General features: G+C 40.9%; 1 protein-coding gene across 1 annotated transcript; it reads right to left on the bottom strand.

Annotated features, from left to right (window-relative positions):
• Window positions 1-8,453: 8,453 nt before the first annotated feature.
• On the bottom strand, window positions 8,454-15,121 carry LOC115584130 (protein unc-119 homolog B-like). The gene is made up of 5 exons (XM_030421551.1): window positions 14,705-15,121; window positions 13,489-13,602; window positions 13,147-13,246; window positions 12,783-12,955; window positions 8,454-9,779 (listed from the first exon to the last, which is right to left on the bottom strand). Exons 1-5 carry the CDS (start codon window positions 14,934-14,936, stop codon window positions 9,667-9,669), a joined length of 732 nt encoding a protein of 243 aa, XP_030277411.1. The 5' UTR covers window positions 14,937-15,121; the 3' UTR covers window positions 8,454-9,666.
• Window positions 15,122-16,710: the final 1,589 nt, after the last annotated feature.

Below are 16,710 nucleotides of genomic sequence, written 5' to 3'. Positions count from 1 at the left end.
AAATATATGAAATGAAATAATAAAAAATATTTAAAAAAAAACAAGGGAACTAGTTCAGAGGACAGATAAAAACCATAGCCTACAGGAGCAGCTTTGATGGAAAATGATGTTCTCCTGCAGTGCCAGGATTGATCTCAGGTGAAATGAGGTGTCTGTAACAAGGGTAATAATTGCTCCCTGTCCATTTACACAGACACTCAAGCTACATGTAACAGCTAGCTTGATATGAGGTCATTCTTACGATCTTACATTACATAGAGGTTAACATGTCCTCTTTTATTATTGTTATTTTATATTGTTATGTCATATATGTTATGTTGTGTTATGTTATGTTATGTTATGTTATGTATGTTGTTATGTTATTATCATGTTATATTATGTTACATGTGTTATGTTGTTGTGCTATGTTATGTTATATTATATTATATTATGTATGTAAAGTTGTGTTATGTTATTTTCTTTTTATGTTATGTTATGTTATGTTATGTTATGTTATATGATATTATGTATGTTATGTTGTGTAATGTTACATATGTTATGTATGCTATGTTGTTATATGTTATATTGTAATTATCATGTTATGTTATGTTGTTTTATTATTTATGTTATGTTGTTGTTGTGTTGTATTGTGTTATATTAAGTGATGTACATTATCTATGTGATGTTATGTTATGTTACGTTGGTATGTCATGTATGTTATGTTGTTGTGTTGTTATATTATATTATGTTAGTTATGTTGTGTTATGTTATATTATATATGTTGTGTTATGTTATGATCATGTTATGTTATGTTTTTATATTATATATGTTATGTTGCGTTACGTAAGATCATATTATGTATGTTGTGTTTTTATCTTGTATTATGGTGACCCTAACTGATGTATTTTGAAGTGAATTTATATGATGCAATGTGATGTAATATTATCTTATGATGTGATGTAAACTTATATGTGAATGTATATGATGTATTGTAATGGGATATGAACTGATAAGTGTAATGTGTTCTCTTATGCTATAATATGAAGTGTTCTTATATGATATAATTTGTTTGGTTCGTATACAGTATATGGTATCATATATATGATATGTCATATTGTGTGATGTGATGTAATATAGGGCTGAGCATATGACCTTTAAATATTATTGGCACATTTTCAGAATATATTCTCCTAGATGCCAGGGTGGGTGAGGTAATCAAATATCTCAAGATTTCTGACCATATACCTCGATGTTGTGAGAATATTGTAGGGATGAATGTTGGTACTCTGATGAATATACATCAGTAATGTGGATTTAATGGCTAAGTTGGCAGAGACAAGTATTAGAACAAGTAGAAATGTCTGGTCAGTTCAGAAAATTGAATCACTTTATTGTAATTCAGCCTTTAAAATTACTATGGTAAGATATCCACAGACTAAGAAGATATATAGTCTTATAGTATAATGATATATATACAGTAATACTGATATATTGCCCAGCCCCAATGTTATATGGTGTGATCTGCATGTCGTAGTGTAATATCACAATCTATGACTCAAACACGATGTAATGTTATCCCATATGATGTGATTTGAGATCTTATGTCATGTGTGTTTATGACCTGTGCTCTATCCAGTCCTCACCTCACCCAAGGCCAGATCTGTCGTTAGTTTTAATTCATATTTATCTGACCTTGTTTTCTAATCACTTCCTGAATTCATCCATCAATCACCTTCGCCCACCTGTTCTTGTTGCCCAGCTCTCATCCCTAATCCATCACATCCAAAACAGCTGTGATCAGCACTCCACATTCTCCATCCACTACTTGCCCAATCACAGTTCAAACCTTCATCTAAAACCTGATCTCGACCGCTCCCTCTCCTCTCTCTTTCAGCCCACGTGACAGGCCGTTCTAACCAGCTAAGTGGAAGATTAGCAGCATTACCTCTAAGTCAGCCTCCTTCTCGGCCGGGGCAAGCCTGGTCAGCTGAGAGGGTTTCGTCACATACCTCAGGTGCTCTCACAAAAGTAAAACAAGTGCTTGTGCGGTTACGTAAAATGCACTTGTTCAACTCATCAGATTGTGACTTTGATTTACAGGAAAACCAACATTTCAGAGTATGTAACACAGTGAAACACTGTTTCTCTGACTAATGAGATCATGTTGCGACTAAGTTTTCTTAGGTTTGTGTATGTAATCTGATGGCTTCTAATGAAATAACCTGCACGTGTGTCAAACAAGTTAGAAGTGAGAGCTAATCAGAGACAGAAACGAGCCTTTCCTTGTGCACCTGACTTAAAGTTTTTGGTAAGGATGAGTTAACATTCCCAGCACCGCATGATGATCTGTGCGCCTGCTGGTGCTGAGATGGGCCGCAGTGTGTTTGTGTGTGTGTGTGTGTGTGTGTGTGTGTGTGTGTGTGTGTGGCAGTGGGGGGGGGGGGGGGGGGGGCGGCAGTGAGGGGAGACAGATCAGGGGGAGGGTGTGACTGTGGTCTGCTGGACCATAGCGAGAGAACAGTATGTAGGACAGGGCCTTGCACTAGCTAACCTATCCTGGCTAGAGCCGTGGTTGGGCGTGCTGAATTTCTGCATGCATGATCAATGGCACTGAATAAAAAAGAGAGGAGAAAGACAGCGGCGTGGGGGGAAGGGAGGGAACAAGTTAGAGCGATGGGAAAAAGATCCGGGGAGAATAAAAGCAGAAACACTTGACTTTAGTTGTGATTATGATACCAAAGTGAGTTAATTTTAGCTAGTAATTATTCGTTTGAAGAGAGTAAAGAGGACAGTTAAAGAGGTAGAGGTGTCTGGCTTTTAAAATCTTTCAGAGGATGAAAAAGGTATTTTTCAGGGTTTTTAAAAAAAATTAATCAGGTAAAGTACAAGTAACAATTGTGTTTGTGTGTGTGTGTGTGTGTGTGTGTGAGGGTCGGTGGGTGGTTGAGAGTGGATTTCAGTTCGCTCACATTGCACTTTTTTTATTTATCCCCCTTTGCTCTCTCCGGTCGCCCTCCCTCTGTCTTGTTGTCACTCTGACACCTTTAAACCCTGCGATAGTTTGTCCACTCCAGGTCTTCACAGCTTTTGTTTCCTTGACCACAGATGACCCAGAGTGGGAACCCATTGTCTGTGAGCGACCTCTGATCTGCGAAGGGCCTGGGACCTGCACTCCAACCACCCTGGAGGCCGTTTGAAAGACAGTTTAGAGGGGGAGTCGAGATAAAAGAGGCAACTTTTGACCATCTGAAAAGCCAGTAGCTCTGTACGCTGCGTACTTTTTAGAGCCCGAAACCATCATTTGCATGAGATGCAAAAATGTAAACAAGCAACAAGTAGTTCCAGGAAGACCTCACCGAATTAAATGCAGGCCACGGATAATGAAAAAGGATTCGAATGGAATGTTTGTCGATGGATAAAGACTCACAGTACAATCAAAAAAGTCTTTTATAGGCGGAAGCCAGGATGCCATTTTAAAGCGCTCCATTTGCTGTGGGTGTTTTTTCCACCTGGCAGGTGGCGAGCCAAAGAAATCATGACATGAGAGAAGGGAAGGGAGGAAACGAGCACACCTGTGGTTGAGCGAGGAGCCCCACCTCCGTTCTCCGATCACAATCCCTCCATCCCCCAGGGGAAGGTGTGGCAAAGGGAGAGAGACAAAGGGAGGAGAGAAAGGGAGAGGAAGGAAGAGATTGTTGGGGAGATTTACAGGCCTCTTCAGCAGTTGACTGAGGGCTGAGTTAACCTTTTATTAATTGCGTACGCACACAAAACAAACTGGACTGACAGTGGTGGGAGGCTCAGAGAGGCTTCCAAAGGCGGCTGTGGGCTTCCTACCACAACCTATTTACCCTGATGACACAGGACTATTTCTGTCTGTCTGCTGTGTGAGTGTAAGCAGCAGCAGTGGAGATCTGCGCTGTAATACCACACAGACTGTTGGGCTAACAAACTCAGGGAAACACACACACACACACACACACACACACACACACACACACACACACACACATACACACAGAGAGAGGCGGCACAAAGGCTTCTGGTTACAAATCAGCAGAGACCTAACACTTAAAGACAGATTGTCAATACTGCCCTTGCCAGCATGGAAATTGGTATGGGAATCACAGTTTGTTAAAGGACTGTCTATCCATCACTGCTGTACTGAGTGCATTATTAACTCCCAGATAAGTAATTATCTGTTATCTATTGTCACATATACAAAGCTTCGCAATGAATGACATTGAGTTACAGCATCCATTCAAGCCAAAAAACGAGACGTTCATTCAAAATTATCACATGGGTTTTTTCTTGGGTGGCACTACGAGTATTTTAAAAGGTAGTGGTGATGTTAAAGGGGCACAATGTAGTTTGGGAGAAGAAATTCAAAGTCAGAATTTTTATGTTTTCAATATTAACGAGGGAATAATACAAACTCGGAAATATTCATCTTTTCCATAAGTGAATAAAGAAGCTGTTTTCAGAGGAAACTAAGGTCCCCAGAAAACTGTTTGAAGCTGGAAAGGTGGCAGGGTCCACCACATATAAACAAAGTTAAACAGTATGAAATTGTGTTGTCCTTTAAGGTTTGTCTATTCAGTTTATTCAGTCACGAAAAAACAAAGAGGGTTTGTCTAGGCATCATATTTCCTCCCCAAATCTACATTGTGCACCTTTACTTTCGTTTTTCATGGACCATCCTCTTCATCTGTCCTGACCTCTTTTCAGGGGTGAGATGATGTCACTTAGCCATTGCTGGAAATGACATCATGACACATACAGATGGAGTCACGACCGTCTTGGAGAGCATCGTCGTGCCGACCTAAAGGAGAGGGGCTGCGCTGTGACTCATCATCTCTTTGTCGGAAGATGAGCTGCGGGTAATGCAGTGTTAACACATGACGGATTTCACACCAGGGCCCTCGGAGCGGGACGGAGAGAAAGAAATTAAAAGGGAAATAAGGAGTGATACAAGTGAGAAAGAAGAAAAAGAGAGAGGATGAGGAAGTGTAAGAGAGATTGTGGATGGGTGGTGTTTGGGTTTTTTTTGTGTGTGTGTGTGGGGGGGTGTTTGAGGGAGGGTGGTCCAAAGAGAGAGAGTTTTGTTGGTAGCAAGAAATCCATACCACCTCTCCTCAAAGAGTCTTAGACACACACACAAAAACTCTATCAAACACACACACACACACACGAACAAGTAGAGTTGCACTGCGTCCCTGTATCTCTTTTAATCCTTTTTCCACTCCCCCCTCCATTTCTTTTCACAGGACCTATCAACGCCATTCCTAGCTGCTATTTATAGGACATCACTGTCCCCCCTGTCCCCCTGCCTGAGTGCAGATCTCTATGTGTGTGTGAGCGTATGTGTGTGTGTTTCAGGGGAACCTCAATAAACCAGTGCCTCTCACTCCTAATCTCAATGTGGTGTGATTCACTGAACAGGATATATGGGAAAGCCAGTTACAAAGATAGGTGTGTGTGTGTGTGTGTGTGTGATGGAGCAGGGGGAGGGGGTGACGGAGGCTGATTTATCCCACCTGTCCAGTTGTTTCCGGTGCGTGCGTGTCGATGCACGACTGACTGCTGAAATGTATTCCACGAAGGCCTGGGAACACACAAATCATCCCTGGAAAGTTGGAAAGTGTGTGTATTTATTACTGTGGATGTGTGATGGTGTGCGCATGCATACGCCAACTGTAAACAGTCAGAGTGGATATACTTGGGTTTGTATGACAGCCACACGTGGTCCGGTACAGTCCAGCTGCTTTACTTGCGTGCTGCAGTGTGCAGCCTGATGGAAGGCTGTGGTCATTGATTGATGAGCTCACAGTTAAATTGTGCCCTGCTTTGTGCTCTAATCAGCAACTGGCACATTGGAGCTTCACACCATTCGTCTTTATGTCTTTTTAAAGGGATATCCGACTTACTGTGGGTAAGCATGGTTTGACAAAACTTACATATGCTTTTTTTTTTTCAATGTCTGGAGGCGTTTTGAAGCTTTTGATGATTAATTAGGTTAAATACACATTTGAATTTCTGCAAAAGTAGCATGTGACCTAAATTTGTCTTGGTAGTTTGTGTTTATAAAGGTGCCAATGTCACCATTGAAGCTCCACTAAACAATATTTTTCTATACGCTATAGACCCAAACTACTTTATGTAATGTGCCAAACACACAGATCATTTCCTCTCAACTCTATGGAACATTGAAGTCATTCATTTCGTAGGCAGTAGGCAGCAGTTTTAAAGATATGATATGTAACATTTCTGCATTAAAAAGGATAAAACCATCTTTAATTTTTTTTTTAGCTGTGTACTTGTAATGTGCTAAATGTTTCCAACAATGTTCAAAAACAGAAAAATTCCAGTAATGGTGCATTTTATTTGGTCACCTGTTGCTATAACTTTTGTGGAAACATCAGATGGCACGTCAGAGAGAGAGAGGGAGGAAGTCAGCAAACATGACTTAACGTCAGTGTTGGGGTGTCCACCCACCCAATCTTCATGCTCAGTGCACTCGCCTTAAAAGTTCCCCTTACCAGTTACGCGAACCTAGACCTGTCAGTTACATCTGTGGCATCTGTTTGTGTTTCTTTTCTGCGGGCCGCTATCAGTGTATTTCTTTCAATCGTCCCACTGGAATTTGCATTTTCTTAGTGGAGCTTCCTCGGTATAGCTAGCCGGCAAATTTTGTGTCTATTTTCGAAGGCAGAACGCAACTACATCATGGACACATTTTGCGGAGATGAAGACACATTTAAACCCAGGGCTGGGATGTAAATGATAAATGTCTAGGAGGGATGTAGGCGTTGATCTGACTCTCTTCGACAGTGAGGAGAGGCATTTAAATGAGAAAAGCCCTTATGGTGGACAGGTATGTTTAGTGACTAGCTGGTGAACACAACATGTCCATGACAGTGTGTGAATACAGTATGAGAAGATTCTCAGCCATTTAGGTCAGAGTTATCCAAGGAGGGTTGAATCAAGGTCAGTTGTAGATACCTAAATAACATTATGCCTCTCAATCATAGGCCTTCTTCAGCTCTCACTGACTGTCCCTGGTATTCAACCTATGTGAGGTGACCTTGGTAATGACAGAGGTTGCAACCAAGTCAAGTTGCCCTAGATTCAACTGTCCTTGGTTGTCAATGTTGTGTGTACAACAAAATTCTACTGCTCTGGAGTGTGAAAAAAAAAACAGTATTACTGCTTTAAAGAAACACATTCGATTACATCAAACATTTGAACGCTTCCTGTTTATATGGCCTCAACACAGCTGCATTATTGGATACGTTTGTCAAATGAATTGGCCGTTTTAGAAAGCAGACAAGCATGCAACGTTTTTGAGTGATCACAATCATCATCAAAGTAATTAAATTTACACTGTAACAGAGAAAATCCAGATTTCTTTCTCTTTCAGTGTATAATGGTCAAGAGGAAGTGACAACAACATACTATTCAGCTGCATACAACTAAATGTGTTAGTGAGAGCACCAAAATATATAAGGAGACAGAACTGAAGCAGAAGTAAAACATGAAAGGATCTCGTTTGAGCAAAGATGAAGAAAAGTTTCACACAAAGAAATGTGAAAGGAAACCGAAATAGGAAGTAAACAGGGATAACAAGCAGAGGGTCTACGTGTTTTTATATAATTCAGTGTATGCTTCTGTGTCTGTGTGTATGTGTGTGCAGCTGTGCAGTGACAGAGCGCAGGGAGGAGAGAGCAGAGGGGGTCCATTGTGGGTCTTTGTGTGGCTCAGATTGTCCTCTTCTCTGGGAAAGTGGAAACTCAACACTCCTCTCCAGAGGTCTGGTTACCAGGTGAGAGAGGAGGAAAGAAAAGGGGAAAAACAGAGCGAGGGGAGGGAGCGCTGCATAGGTGTGGGGAGAGGAACAGAAAAAAAAAAAAAGGCGAGGCGAGGGAGAGAAAGACCGTGAGATTTCGGGGCATGAGAGCTGGAAACTGAGAGAGCTCAAGAGATGAACACGGAGATAGGTAGAAACAGCCTGAGAAAGAATAAACAGAGAGAGGCTCAGAGTTTGGTTTAAATCCCGAGAGACTCCAAAAATGGATGATCAAAGTGTCACAATCCTTAACAAATTTCAAAATGCGTTGCATGCTCAGCTTGGTCATCACATGCGGCCTGTAGATAAAGTAATGATGTGGATTTAAAACGATACTATCGGGGTTGTGTCACATCTGCAGTGAAACCACAGCCATAAGCCAATATTAAAAGATCAGATCATGACACCATCTGCAGTTCTGAGCAAAAAAAACATTAATGAAAGTCATCATATCTCAGCATAATAATAAAAACCCACTGCTGTGATCTTTTCCACAATCAAGCAGTGGCACTCATTTACAACCTAGTTAGAATATGACTCCTCCTAGTGGCCACCTTCGGGACTTTCCGTCTGGTCCTTCAACCAAAATGAGCCTTCTCATCTTCAGAAAAGAAACAAACATCACACGTTTTGTATCTGAAAATTGTACATTTATTTTGTTTGATCACTTTTTACAAACTATATATATATTCATTTTTACAAACACCACCTTTAAACCCTGAACACCAAAGTTTACAAAGTACAAAGAAGAAGTACACTACCTAGCTATAAGAAAAGACAACTCAATTCCAGACATTTTCCAACTTGATTTTTGATGTTTTAAGACGATGCGCATGAGAAAGAAAAATCTAACTTAGATGGGGACGTAGATGGGGAAATATTTGATGTGGCTTTAATAAAAAAAGATAGTCCTGCCTTTCTAGTGGACCAGGCACACTTCTTTTTTCTTTTTTTTCACACTGAATACCACATCATTTCTCATAAAAGTCTCTTTTTTTGTATCATCACATGCATTATGATATTGGATCATTTCTGCCGCTCTCTGAGTATTTTCCACGCACGTTTGTTCATTAAATGAGGTTCTTTTGATTGGTTGCACACAGTGTGTGTGTGTGTGTGTGTGTGTGTGTGTGGTGAGGGAGATGGGGAGGGGATCTCAGGAGTGACCATGTGTGTTTGACAGGAGTGTTTTTGTGGATGGTTTCTCTCATTCTCCCCCGATATTGTCTGGAGTGGATTGTGGAGGCGGTAGCTCTGAGAACAGCTGCTTCTGACAAACACTGCGTAAACACTATGTGTGTCACCCAGGGATTGAGTGTGTGTGTGTGTGTGTGTGTGTGTATAAGTGCTCTGAAGGGGTGGTAGGAAACTTTTTAAATTGCCAAGAGGAGACTAACCATCAATCTAAGAACCGTTTGGTCTGTTTGAGACGCGTGTCACATGGTCACCGAAGTGATGAGTCCTCTCTTGGTTTAAAATAGATCTGATCACAATCAAAAACAGATAAATTAACCCGATTCGAGCCTTTTCCTAACAGAGGCTTCCTGTTGACGACTGATATTGATCTCCTGCAATATCAAACACACCCCTGGAAAAGAGAACAAATCCCAACGAATTCACCTTTACAAACCTAAGATGCGACTGTCTGTGGCTGCTGCTTGTGCATGTACAAGTGAATGAACTGTACTGTATGTTTGTTCAGCCATGTGCATGCATTTGTGTATATCTATTAATGTGAGTATGTGAGTGCATGCACATGTTCGTGCACATGTGTGTGTGTATGTGTGTGTGTGTGTGTGTGTGTGTGTGTGTGTGTGTTTGCATGCTATAGCAGGCAGATATCACTGTCCTCCGTTGTAAGCATAGTCTGCCTTGTTGTGCATGACCAGTCTGTTCTCGACGAAATAGAAGCTGTCTGACCGGGTCTCATAAGGACACTCCACCATCTGACGGACTGAAACACAGACAACACAGACACATGTCAACACGTTTTTTTTTTACTTCTTCTTTTTATATCCAAGCAACTAGTATTGATTGTTCAAAAGCTAAAAATTGCTCAAATGATTGGGTCGGTACTATTGATTAAGCTCTGGAAATGTCAAAATGCTGAGGCTCTGTCGCTTACACAGAGTAGCTTTGATTGAGGCCAACACTGCAAACAAGTGGCATAATGTCCCTCCAATTATAATAACGTCATAACACAATCCGTGGTGCTGGATAGGTAGCTAGTGAGGAAAAGAATGCATTCACAAATCCTAATTAGTGATCATTCGCTCGTCACATAACACAAGTTGATTTTTTATGAACTAGCACTGAGGATATTTATGTCTCTCTCAATACGTTACTGGCATGCACGTTGTGGAGATTAAAAAGAGTTATTGCTCGCTGTAATTGTTCCTCCTCTCTACACTATACTGGTTGTAAAGCAGCTACACTGTAAAACATACAAGACCAAATCCACAGTCCTTGTTCTGTTCGAATATGAGGCTTCAGCAGTCTCAGTTAGTCAAATGAATTGGGTCTCCACCAAAGTTTTCTGTTTCTGTTTCTCCCGGGCAAAGTGTCCTTGCTGAAGTGCAGCAGAGGGAGACTTCTCGGTGGTTGGCACACTGGCAAAAAAAAAAAGAGCTCAAGACTGCTCAATGTCGCTTCAGATGAACCTAAGAATTCATTTTTACACAGAACTGTGGATTTTGTTCCCCATGTTTTCATTATGTCACCGCACTAGGAAGGGATCTCTTCACGGCCAGTATGGAGCAGAGGAACGATTGCAGCGACCGATAACTCTTTCAAATGGCATTTTGCATGTGTCGTATTAACATGGACTCATGGAAAAATGTATCTATCCTTTCAGATGTTAAAGTAGTTTCAAAAAAAACACATGAGATCTAAATATCTAATCAAGATTATCCTGGCCAAAATGATTGCAGATTACGATATTATCTTGATAATCATCAGAATCTGCTTAAAGCTTTTAAAGGGACACTAAAACATGCTGGAATCACTGTATCCTACATTTTGTTAACACGTGTTTTATTGCATTACAGAAAGGACATACATCTGTTGTTTAAGTGAACATCCTTGTTTAGTGCAAAACAATCAAACAATCTTAAATAAGGTCATGACAAATCATTAGCACCCCCCCCTCCCCCCCCCCCCCCAGTCCCCCCGTATTTGTTTCCACACATCAGATTGAACATTTTTTGTGTGGGGGGATAAGCTATCCAAGCCAAGCCGTCAGCCATGGTGACAGGCTTAGCGCTTTGGAATGTCTGGAATGATGCGATTGTACGTTATCGAGCTTGACAATTTTTTCGAGCCACTTGTGACAAAAGTCAATGACAATGTCCTGACAATTGTCAGAATTCAGCGTTTATCGTAACTGTTTTTTTCCCATCCAGGAAATAGTCTTATATTCTCGCCACAGTGTTCCCATTGCCACAGTGTTATTATTTTGTAGCTGTGGTGGCAGGGGGTAATTTTCAGTATTTGTTCCAAGTCCATACCTCTTAGTTTTGGTTCCAGTGCTGTAAGTGATTTCAGCATTAATATTGCTTATTTTCGATTACTAGATCATGATTAAAGGGCTGCTTTTATGCACTTAGCCTTATGCTTCTTTTTCGTTGCCTTTTGTTTCGTTGTGTATGATGAAATGTTAGATTTCTCATTTTATCCATCTGTCGTGGTAACGTTGTGACTGGGTTGGTCCACCTCTCCTGAATGAATGTAGAGGACACGCAGCTCCCATCCCTGCTTCCTAATGTGCAGAGGTATACAGCAAAGTGCACAAAATCTAATCTACAACAATCACTTCTTGTTCAAGAGTTACTGCGTACACGAGAATGTTCCTGTATGAAATGATCCAACACGCCGCATAAGTAAATGCTGCATGTTAAGATCTGATTGTCACACGGCGAGAGTAAAAGATTAAAGAGTTTGTTGAAAATGTGAGGTGCACATTCCTCCTTTGTTAAGTGCTCCACTCTGACACATGACAAGGGAGGAGTCATAAATCTTCTTACAAAGGAAGTATCGTTAGTAGGAATCTCTGATCTGTTCTTACATAGTACACAGATTATATTAGAGGTGCAATAAAAAAAAATCTATTTATCACCTAATATCATCAACAGAATGTGAAGAAATAACAGTTTTGACATTATTGTGTCTGTGTATTTTTATGCCGAGATATCTACTGAAGTTAGCATGCTAACAAGCTAGCACTGGCCTATTTTAGCTGTGTAAACAACAACAATTCCCCCAGTGCCCTGATCTCCTAGTCTGGGCTGCTAGATGCATGGGTAACTGAGCTAACTAGCTATTGGCAGCCATAGTTAGCAGCAGTTAGCGGTTACTCTAGTGATTTGCTGGCCCCTATTTGTTTTGAGTGCGATTTTGACAGGTTCCCAGTTCTTACATACTGCACCTTTAAACAAAATCCAGTCTTACCCTCGATGTTCAACATTCAGGAAACGCTGACACAATCTCTTCTGAGCTAAAATCCATCATATAACACAGAAAATACTTTTATATTATCATAATATGGAATATGTCGTTGTCGACATTAAAGAGCTGCTGCGGCCATGTAACAGCAGCATGACTCTGAGGTGCTGATCAAGGTTTGTTGATTGTTCCTCGCTCCAGGCTCCAGACTAAAGGAGGCAGAGCGTTTGATGTTGTCGCTCCTACGCTTTGGAGCTCTCTCCATTTTGACTTCTGATCTGTGGACGCTGTTGACACTTATTAAAAGCAACTCAAGGCCTTGTCTAATTTGATATTGTTTATTTGTCCTTGTTTTTAGCTGGTGGTCTGCTTTTAATGTCTGCTGCTCTCTCTCATATTTGCTTTTTTTCTTCTGTGAAGCACTTTGTGACGCCTGCTTTTGAAAGGGCTATATAAATAGACTTATTATTATTCAAGGAATTCTGAGGTTTTCCTCATAATGGAGAAGATGACTCACCCAGGCTCTCAGACAGCTGAGGAAACTCGTAGATGTGCTCACAGGTGTTTCGACTGTTTGGGATACAGAAGCCAAAGTCAAAGTCGAAGCTCTTCAGCAAGGTGTCGCGGAAGTAGTGCCTCTCAATCATGCGGAAGTTGTTCAGAGGCCTGTTTCCAACCGTGAATTCCACCCTGATTGGGTAACACAGAGAGAAGGGAGATGATGCCAGAGTTAGGTCGGTTCTTGCGTAATTATACTGACACACAGCTCTGGATCAAATACGTGTCTAGCTGGAGGAAACTATGCTGCAATTGTTTTCACTGTTTGCATACGGAACAGTTGAGTGTGTCCTAGGTGTGTGTGTCTTGTGTGAGTCACTCACGTAGCTCCCACGGTCCTCAGTCTCAGGAAGGCCGGAGTGAACTGGTAGCGTACGAATCGACCTGCGCTGGCGTCCGCCTCTCTGTTCTCCTCGTCGTCCTCTGAAGCAGAAAACATGGGACCAAGACGTTTGAAATAATACACACCAAGGACCATTTGAATCAAAATAACCAGCGATGGAACCTGACAATGTGCCCAGAGGCAACCGTTTTGAGCTAATAACAAGGAGTCAGCAGGGTCAGTACAGTCATTTTTAAGTGCTCACAAGCGAGAAACTTTATAGTCAGCTGCTGCATTTGCACCACAGAACAAACAGTACAAGGAGTGGGCTGATGCAAATTACCTGCATGTGGGGGCTTGGCAATCTCAAACAGGACAGTGCTGGTTTCCAGGTCTCTGATCTTAAAGCGTACAAAGTCGATGTTGTAAATGTTGTCCTCAGGTTTACAGAGGTACCCTGCAACAAAGAGAGACAGGCGCTATAAATATTGAAGTGATTGAAGCGAATATGTACAATAGGACTGCAACTAACGAGCATTTCCATTGTTGATTAATTTGTTGAATATTTTAGTGATTAATTGATCGGTTGTTCAGTCTAGTTTGTGGGATTTTCTCAATTTCTACTGTTTTTCCTTTTCAATTACCAAAAATGGTTGGCAAGTAATTAATTAGTTGACAACTAACTGATCAATTGTCATCATTGTTGTAGCTGTAATGTAGAAAACAGGCTGCTTTGGAAGGGGCCTTGCAAAAATCCTGTTGTTTATTTAAGACACGCATATTTTGCTTGTTCACAGACATGAATATATACACTTACTGTAGATATGTTTACTGTTTCTAACCATAAAATAAGATAAGGCTCTTATGATCGCTGTGTTACAGTGTCATTACGGAGTTGTACAGGCCAACAGGCACATATAAAACAAGAATATGACACTTTAGTGGCAGACAAACACCTGATTATGACCTCACAAATTCAAATCTAATCTCTCAGGTGAAATTTCCTTTTAGATTTCATATGTTGCCTCAAGAGCTGTTAGCGAAGGCTACAGCTCTGCTGAGAATCTGCCATGTTGTCAGTATTTTTCTATCCAGCTGAGACCATGCAGAGGGTCTTCTCTGCCTGAGATTTCCCAGAAGTGCCTTGTTGTGATGTCATCTGTATCTTACATCTTTAAGAATTTGATGTCATGGTAGGATCGTAGTGGAATTAAAGTGACACCACAGAGAACCTCCTCTTATCAAGTCCCCAGTGTTTATTTAACTGCTTAAAAATAGAATCCGTGCTTCCATGAGTGAAAAAGGTCGCCTGATGACGTCTGACAACTGTTCGTGGTGCCACATTTTAAGATCACTATTACAGATGTGATATCGTATTCAAATGACAGTCACGTGATACTGCTAAAACTGGACGTCACCCGCTCTACTTTTATGTAATGTGTACATCTAATGTATTCTGTTGTGCTCACGCAGCCTGCTTAATGCAGCGCAGGTAGCACACAAAGCACCCCACGTTCACGTAAACAACAGACATTACTGGAAAAGGGACAGCCTCAAACCTCTCGTGGCCACCCGCAGTCCGAGCACATCCTCCGGCGTGATGTGGCCGCTCTGTGTCCGCAGGTCCTCCTCCGTGACGGGCCTGCTGTCCACCTGGCTCCTCCGGGACTTGAGCCTTTTCAGAACCCCTCCGCCAGGCTTGCGGTCCCGCGGAGGAGCCGCAGTGCTGTGCCCGCCGCCAGAGACATTTTCAGCAACAGGCGCGTCGCTGCGGGCTTTGGCTCCGCTCATCGTCTCTCACGCTCTCCGGCTGCCCCTCTGTTCCGGCGGCTCTCCTCTGTCTCCTCCTCTGATAAACGCTGGAGGAAGAAGATGGCGTCGTGGATGTCGAGTGTCGGCAGAAGTGTCGGTGAGCGGTCAAGCTCTTGTTTTTGTAAGCACATGCTGTACAGTTGCTATGACAACCCGTCCTGTGAGGAGGGTGTGAAGTGGTTCCTCGAGGCGTCCACCAGGGGGCGCTGGACCACCTGGAAATACATCCAAATGTATTCGAACTACTGTAGTACTAATACTGCTACTACAGCTGCTAATAAGAAGACGGACTCCAATATAGTAGTGATAATAAAACATGTTGGCCTTTGTCCTTCTTATTTTAAATATGCAGTTGTCAGTGGTGAGGAATTATCCAGATTAGTTAGCCTTATTTATTATTATTCATTTGTAGCAGTACCACACTATAACTCATTAATTCATTAATCTTTATTTGTAAAGGGACCTTGTACAATATTAAACATAAATGTTGCCATTTGATGCATTGAACCAGAGTAAGCTGAGAGCGGATTTACATCTGCCAGTCCCCTGGCAGGTTGTAATTACAACTTCACATAACTATAGAACATCACTGAGAGAAAGAACGTATAGCAAACATAGCACGGTAACACAGATCAGTACATCACAAACACAAAATACACACACACACACACAAACACAATATGTTATTCAAGTTAAACGCAGTAAAAATAGTGTCATTGTAGAGATAACAATACATATTTATGAAGTGTATATAAGTATAATGTAGTCTAAAATAACATTATGTTGAATCGTTGCTACTGAAATACTAGCCTGTAAGCATCATTTTAATATAATGATAGTGATGATAATAATAAAAACTTTTTCTGCACAGCACCTTTCACACAAGAAACATGTCTCAAAGTGCTGTACAACATGAAGAAATTACATGTCGTAAATTCTCCACATAGAAAGGGCAGAATGAATATGAAATCATGGATAAAATGCGAAAATTACTTAGAAATTAGACTGAAAATAAAACCCAGTTGTTAATTATAGTAGTGTCTGAGGCTGGTTGAGCTGTAAACCACTGGTGTGTGAAGTATTTAGATGCTTAAGTGAAAGAATTGATAACATACTGTAAAAAAAACTATGTGACAAGTATGAGTCCTGCATTGGAAATGCTATTTAAGTCAAAGTATGTGACTATAATCAGGTGAATGTACTTAAGGGGTTACATTTAAAGAAAATGTGACAGGTGTACTATTACATATTATATCATTAGATAATTGTGATTTATTACACTTAAAGCCAAATTTTACTGTTGTAGTTGGTGGCTCTAATATGTAATTATTTTCATACAGGACTGCACATGAAGATTATTTTCCTCATGGATTAAACTGGTGATTATTTTCTCCAGTAACTGACTAATTGTTTGGTCTGTAACAGTTCTAACAATTGCGAAAAACACAATTATCCAGAGCCCAAAGAGATATCTTCATCTCCGACGGTTAAATGTGCACTTTGTAGTTTTTGGAAAAAAAAAATTGTAATCAGAAGAGAAACATTTAAAAGGTGGCAGGGTCAAACCCACTAAACCAGCTTAATAAAACAAACTCTCTTCATTTTCATAACTGAATAAAACAAACTGATTTTAAAGTTCATACTGTTTTACTTTGTTTATATGTGGTGGACCCTGCCACCTTTCCAGATTCAGACAGTATTCTGGGACCTTATTTTCGTCCGAGAACAGCTTGTTTTGTATTATTATTTAATT

The sequence above is a fragment of the Sparus aurata genome, chromosome 6 (assembly GCF_900880675.1).
Source record: "Sparus aurata chromosome 6, fSpaAur1.1, whole genome shotgun sequence".
NCBI classification, from domain to species: Eukaryota; Metazoa; Chordata; class Actinopteri; order Spariformes; family Sparidae; genus Sparus; species Sparus aurata.
Note: the sequence above shows the minus strand (reverse complement) of the source record. Positions and strands in the feature narration are given on the sequence as shown.

Excerpts from the sequence above, each read along its gene's own strand:
- LOC115584130 (XM_030421551.1), bottom strand. The coding sequence starts at position 14,936 with ATGAGCGGAGCCAAAGCCCGCAGCGACGCGCCTGTTGCTGAAAATGTC. Across the intron at positions 13,603-14,704 it reads ACTGCGGGTGGCCACGAGAG|GGTACCTCTGTAAACCTGAG; the intron begins GTTTGAGGCTGT and ends TCTTTGTTGCAG. Across the intron at positions 13,247-13,488 it reads TGCCAAGCCCCCACATGCAG|AGGACGACGAGGAGAACAGA; the intron begins GTAATTTGCATC and ends TTTCTGCTTCAG.